General features: G+C 43.5%; 1 protein-coding gene across 1 annotated transcript; it reads right to left on the bottom strand.

Annotated features, from left to right (window-relative positions):
- Positions 1 to 6,183: 6,183 nt before the first annotated feature.
- LOC127668098 (prothymosin alpha-like) lies at positions 6,184 to 6,495 on the bottom strand. The gene has a single exon (XM_052161531.1). It carries the CDS (start codon positions 6,493 to 6,495, stop codon positions 6,184 to 6,186), a length of 312 nt encoding a protein of 103 aa, XP_052017491.1.
- Between the last annotated feature and the right edge of the window lie 582 nt (positions 6,496 to 7,077).

Raw genomic sequence — 7,077 nt, 5'->3', positions numbered from 1 at the left:
GACAAGAGCAGCAAGAAAGCTCGGACAATCGGGTCTGAGATGTGGAACTTAGGGAAAAACCAGAGGGCGACCTGAAGGTCTGAGAGGACAGGGGCTGACCAAAGAGCCTGACCCATCAATGCATCAGAAGCACGGTTACAGGAGTCTGACTTCAGCATGTCAGTGGAGGATCACAAGTCAGACATTTGCCTACTTGGTAAATATTCTGCAGGACTCTACGTTCGTTTATAATTGTCATTATAGACACTTGTTTTTTTGTGCTCAAGACCTAGAAGGTTGGAAAGAGGAAGAAGGCCCAAGGAGGAGTGGGATAAGAGACGGTAATGGGATAAGAACATGTTAAATATACATTATATGCATTATGAAAATGTTAAAATTATACCTATTCTTTACAATTAATATGCTTTTGTTTTTTAACACAAGTACCTGCCAGAGGACAAGTACACTTTAATTTTATCAGAGCTTCAGGAAATGCCACAACCCAGCCTCTGGGGGAAGGTTGTATGTTGCAGGTGTCTTTGGATATCCATATTTCTTCCAGGAGAGCACATGCCAACTGCCTGTTCCTCTTTCTCCATCTATGGACTCTAAGACACAGAACTTCTGCGGGCAAGAAGAAAGGAAGCTGCTGAGTAAAGAAGCAAGGTTTTAAGAAGCACTTTTAGCATGCATATGTGTGTGCACATGTACGCATGTGTGTGTGTGAATGCAAATGTGTGTGTTCCTGTATATGTCATGTGTGTGCAAGTGTGCCTGTGTGTGTGTGTCTGAAACACTGCTTATGTGAGCTGAATCACCCATCTCCACCTCACCATAGGAGTGTTGAGATTACAGATTTGATCTGCCTCACTTTTTTTTTGACTCCTTAAATCCCTCTTTATTTTATAGAAACATATCCAAACTGGGACTCCCAGGACTGGAGGTCCTTTCTTAAACCCACTTCTTGGCTGGATTACTAGTCTTTACTGTACCTCAGTCTCTCCATCAGCGACCTGCTCTCTTAGTAACAAATTCCTAGTGTAGATAACAGTAATAACTACCTGTGTGACTCTTTCACAGCTAGTACATAAACACAGTAACTCGGCACCATTACCAAGTTGTGCTTTTCATCCATCCATCCATCCATCCATCCACCCACCCTTCCATCCATCCATCCATCTATCCACCCATCCATCCATCCATCCATCCACCCATCCATCCATCTACCCACCCACCCACCCATCCATCCATCCATCCATCCACCCATCCACCCATCATCCATCCACCCATCCATCCACCCACCCACCCATCCACCCATCCATCCATCCATCCATCCATCCATCCATCCATCCATCTATCCACCCATCCATCCATCCATCCATCCACCCATCCATCCATCCATCCACCCATCCATCCATCCATCCATCCACCCATCCATCCATCCATCCATCCACCCATCCACCCATCCATCCATCCACCCATCCATCCATCCACCCATCCATCCATCCATCCACCCATCCACCCATCCACCCATCCATCATCAAATATAGTAACAATTATATTTGAATGTGTACTATGTATCAGATGATGGTCACTAGACTTTATTGCTGAACAAAACCCCTGCTTACAATCTAAAGCCTAATAGCGAAGACAAGGACTGGGCATTTAATCACATAGAGAGAATTACAAATTGACATAGGCAAAACTGTAGCATATTATCTTCATGGCCCAGACAATGCCATGTTTTCGCTAACAGACGACCTCGCTTGGTCCCTAGCTCATATGTCAGTTCATCTTCAGCACTGACAGATGCTTAAAAGATGCTGCCCCAACACAACATGCTATTTGTCACTTAAGCCTTTAGATAATGAGAGTCCCAGACGTAACTGAATCTGCACTGGGTGAGACAGAAGAAATTCTGGCACACAGTTCAAACCAGAGAAGGAGAAGAATCTTGGGACAGTTTGCTGGCAACGTTGTATGTCTAGCCTGGAGCACACATGTCAAATGAAACAAGCCAGAAATAAATACCACATGGAATGGGAAGTACAAAACTTACAGAGATGGTGAGCGGAATGGTGGCTACCGGGCCTGGCAGACAGTATGTGGAGAACAAAGATGTGGTCAGAGTAAAAACTCTCAGGCAGGAGGAAAATTTCAAGAGATCTGTTGTTCTCCCTATTAGTTTGGTGGGGTTGGGGGGGGGCATTTTGTTTTGTTTTGTTTGTGAGATTTGATGGCTAGTTTGCGGTTGCTGTTTAGTTGGTTTATAAACTTGACATAAGCTGAAGCTATCTGTGCAGAGGAACCTCTGTTGAGAAGATTTCTTCCTCACTCTGTCCTTTAGGCAGATAAATGGAGCATCCTCTTAATTAGTGATTGATGAGGAAGGGCCAGCACCCCGTGGCCAGGGCCACCCCTGAGCAGGTGGTCCTGGGTGGTATAAAGAAGTTGAATGGACAAGTCATGGCGAGTAGACCAGTACCTGGCTCAATGGTCAGTCTCTGCTCCAGGTTCCTGCCCTGACTTCCCTGCACGATGGGCTCCAATCAAAGCTAAAAATAAATCCTTCCCTCCTCCAGTGGCTATGGCCCTAGTGTTTATCACAACAATAAAAAGTCACTAGAACAATGGTGACTATGATTAATAGCAATGTTTTGTTCACTTGAGAGTGTAGGTTTTAAATGATACACCACTAAAATACACATAAAGCAATATATATGCTAATTAGCTCACTTCAGCCCTTCCACAATTCAGAGCCTCATATTCTATATCATAAATCCATTATACACTTTTGCAAATAAAAAGTCCTTTATCTGTGGTGACAATAGCAGTTGGCTTTACACCACAGTGCTATTCTTAGCACTTTATTGATTATTGATTCATTTAGTCATTGAATTAGCCCTCCAGAGAAGTAATCATGGTGGTGCTATATCCATTCTACAGATAAGAAAAATTAAGGTGCAGAAGAAATCCACACAGCCAGTAAAGAAAGCCAGGACTCCAGGGGGCAGCTCTCTGCTCACTGAGGGCATTTCCTAGAACATGTCAAACATTGTAGAGGTTTTTGCTGTTGCTTGTCTCAATAACATATTCTGTTCTCCAAGTTACACTATCCTTTTCCATATCTAAATAATAAATTCTACTTGAAAGAACCTGTGGGAAACCCCATTATAGCAAAATGAAATGCCCAGTTCTTTTCCACGAGAAATTCGATGTGCTGGGACTTGCTGTAGTGAGTTTATGATTACTTTCTAAGAACACAAGGCTCAAGTCCTCAAGCTGAAGAAAAAGGGCTGCTTCCTTCATCACCACACAGGAAATGGATTACAGGTTTGATACAATGTTCTGCCCTGCAAGTAATGATTCTACTTAACACCCAGTGCAGCACAAGATGAGATCAGGTAAACTCCAAAGGTGGAAAACCCAGGTCTGAATGGGCCGCATCCTATGGACTCTTGAGGCCACACCCTGTCATCACGGGTCATGTTGCTTCCTGGCCAGGCCGGACTTTAAGGGAACACAAGCTAAGGAGGTGTGTGTGTGGCGGAGGGGGGGGGGGCATTGCTGCTTTCATGGTGTCAAAACTTTCCCTTCTTGAGCTGAAAATTCCGCAACCATCATGAACCACCTTCCTTAATTGATTTGAGCATTCATACAGAAAGGTTTTGTTTTATTTTTTAAAAAGTATCACTTCTTAAAATAGCAGAAAGCTTGTTGGATTCCTGCTTGGGCATAAAGGATTCCTGCTTGGACTGGTTCTGTAGCTGAATGGCACAGTATTTGCCTAGTGGTTGAGATACCTGGGGGTTGGTTTCCAGGAAGGACTCCCCCACTCCCACCCACCCCCCCACACACATCTACTACTAATGATTGGCAAACACAGAATATCTTATAAGACAATATGATCCAGGTGCAGCAACACGCACCTTTAATCCCAACACTTGGGAGTTAGAGGCAGAGAAACCGAAGTTCAAGGTCATTGTCAGCCACATTGCAAGTTCAAGGCCAGCCTGGGCTATAAGAAGACACTGTCTAAGAATGCAGAGATCCCTGAAGCAACTGCTGAAAGGTGTGTTGGAGAACAAGAATTTTACCAGGAGACTGAAAATTCAGATGACAGATAACGTGCAGCTGCCACAACACCTGGATTAGAATTTCTCCATTGAATTTTTAAAAATACTCTCCCCCTCATGAGATGCAACATTTAGAAAAATGCAGTGTTGTGCTTAATCTTCATTTTGGAAATAAGGATTGGCTCTAAAACAGCAAGCATTGGCTTTAATGTATATTTATACACCTGAACATGTGGGTTTACAGTCAGTCCGATTTGAATCTCCCAAACTTGGCACAAACATGTTAGTTGTAAGCAGGTGTGTCTTTCTCCAGGAGAGGGATCAGGTTGAACAATGGCAATTGGCTGACAGAAGGACAAGGCCAAAACTCTGCAGTTCACCACATTATCAAACTAAAAACAAGGGAATTTACACAGATCAGGGTGATACTAAGGCCCTTACCATGCCCTTCATGTCAAATGTTACTTCAATCACTAAAAAGCATTAAGTGCTCTGAGCAGGTAGTCAAAACAGAGGACATACTGTGTCTGGCAAAGGCTATGATGCTGTTGAAGTTAGCTGAGTTTGCGGAGAGGGCACACGAGGCAGGGAACATAGGGGATATTTTTGTTGTTGGTTGGATGGTTGGTTGGATGGATAGATGGCTGGCTTGATGGATGGATGCTGGCTGGCTGGATGGATGGATGACTGGCTGGCTAACTGACTGACTGGCCAGTTGTTAATTATTTGGTTGGCTAGCTGGCTGGTTGTTTGTTTGGTTGGTTGGTTGGTTGGTTGATTGGTTGGTTCGTTGGTTGGTTGGTGGTTGGTTGGTTGGTTGGCTGGCTGGCAGTTTTTTTGTTTCTTTGGTTGGTTGGTTGGTGTTTAGTTGTTTGTTTGGTTGGTTGGTTGCTTGGTTGGTGGTTGTTTGTTTGTTTGGTTGGTTGGTTGGTGGTTGGTTGGATGGCTGGGTTGGGTTTTAGAGTTAAGGTACTTGAGATAAAGGTGACACAGAGGACTGAGTGACTCAGTTTATGCCAGAAAGTGAGTAGGAATGATGAAACAATGGGGCCTTGCTAACCCTGACTTTCCTATCTTGGAAACCTCAATGAAGGCACCAGGTTTTGGAGCATAAAAACCTCACAACCATTCAAACTGAAACAGCCCTTGTTTGAAAACCCATGGTGTCCAGGTCTGTCTTTCAATACAAGACTTAGGAAGTGACCCCAAAACAACCCAAAGGTGACAACTGTAGATTAGAGGAGCTGAGTAGTGTCCTGGAAACAGCTAATCAAACAATCACAGACAGGTTTCAAAACAATAAGCCATAAAATCAAATGACTCAACATATTCTCTAACCTCTTTTTCTTTTTATGATCACAACAGGTAATAAATGGGAAGACGCATTTGTGAAATGTCAGGTATACTACAGGGCACCTCAATACCTTTTCCCTTCCTTCACTGTTGAAAAGAAAAGACAGTGGAGTCCTTTTTTAAAAAAAATCCCTGCTTATTGTTGGGCATTGCTTCAGACATACATCATCAAAAAAAAAAAATAAGCAGCAAACTTCATAGACAAAAAAATATCTTTTTTATCTTTGGCCTTTTTAACCATCTCACACAAATCAACTACTTATAGCACAGCTAGATACACACACAAAAAATGGTACTGGAATGTTCAGAATAAGATTGCTTTTTGTTATTGTTTGGGTTTTTTTTTTGCAAGGATTTTTTCTCCTTTGAGATTATAATGAACATACATGGTCACACAAGTAAGGTCTGAAGTAGGACAGAAAACGCTCTGAAGGCTGGTTCAGTCACTTGTTATCATTAAAAATGGTTGCCCCCTAACAATATATACAAACATATAAAATGTAAATAAAAAATACAAACAAAATTTCCTTTTAAAGTATTTTTAAGAAGAAAAAGTAGGGCATGGGAAGTTCTGGTTCCATTTTCCTCCCATGTTGCCAATTCATGTTTGTGGTTTTAGGGCGGTGGAGAGCACGTGTCTTCTGTGGGGGGGGTGGGCCCTGCTTCTCTATTCGAAGGTTACCACGTGTAAATTCTGAGACAGGAAATGGAGGGTGAATAGGTCACGGTGCGTAAGGTTAGCTACGGTGCATAAGGTTAGCTTTCCATTTTGTGTCTAGTCATCCTCATCAGTCTTGTACTTCTTGGTGTCAGCACCATCTTTCTCAACATCCTCAGTCACCTGCTTGCCCATAGAAGCCTCAGCTTCCTCAACTTTATCTCCATCCTCTTCCTCACCATCACCTTCTTCACATTCTTCCTCTTCTCCATCTACAACATTGTCAGTCTCCCAATCCCCATTTTCCTCATTTTGAGCGTTCCCATTGGCAGGTGCATCTCTTGCATTCTCTGCCTCCTCCACAACTTCCTTCTCCTTCAAGTCCTTGGTGGTGATCTCGGAGCTGGTGCCCACTGCCGTGTCTGACATGCTAGGGCATGATGGTGGTCTGATGCAGGGAGTGAGGAATGAGTTGAGTTCAAGGACTCTGACGAGAAAGCTGCAAGAGTCCATGTTGGATGAGTCGGTGGGCGGCAGAGGTGGCTGCAGTGAGCCCGAGCGTGACCCGGGAACAAAGCAAAGATGGCTTTTCGGAGCAGCCAGTGGGGCAGGCAGAGTCTTTAAAACTCCTGTTTATATTGTTGTGAACTTAGATACCTACTTCTCCAATGTGTAAATGGTTGGGAAAGGGTATTCAACACCATCAGGAAGATATCCTAGAACATGGGTAAGAGGAGTTCTTATTACTAAGAATAAAAAAAGGACCTCATGCTGGAAGTGAGGAAAAGAAGTCACTAGAAGTCACTAGACCAGTGACAACTGGGAAGGTTTAAAGACATGTACCTAAGGGGGTTGTACAAACCAGGCTACCATTTGGGAGCATGGGGGCAGCTGGGGGAAAGGGTGACTGAGATGTCAAAATTTTACAGCTTGAAAACAGCAAGTGCCATGACGGATGTGTACAAGGGAGTTTATTTTAACTACTGTGTCCACATAGTAGTGGTTGAGAGG

This window comes from Apodemus sylvaticus, chromosome 17 (genome assembly GCF_947179515.1).
Source record: "Apodemus sylvaticus chromosome 17, mApoSyl1.1, whole genome shotgun sequence".
In the NCBI taxonomy this organism is placed as follows: domain Eukaryota; kingdom Metazoa; phylum Chordata; class Mammalia; order Rodentia; family Muridae; genus Apodemus; species Apodemus sylvaticus.
Note: the sequence above shows the minus strand (reverse complement) of the source record. Positions and strands in the feature narration are given on the sequence as shown.

Coding starts and splice junctions, on each gene's coding strand:
- LOC127668098 (XM_052161531.1), bottom strand. CDS start 6,495: ATGTCAGACACGGCAGTGGGCACCAGCTCCGAGATCACCACCAAGGAC.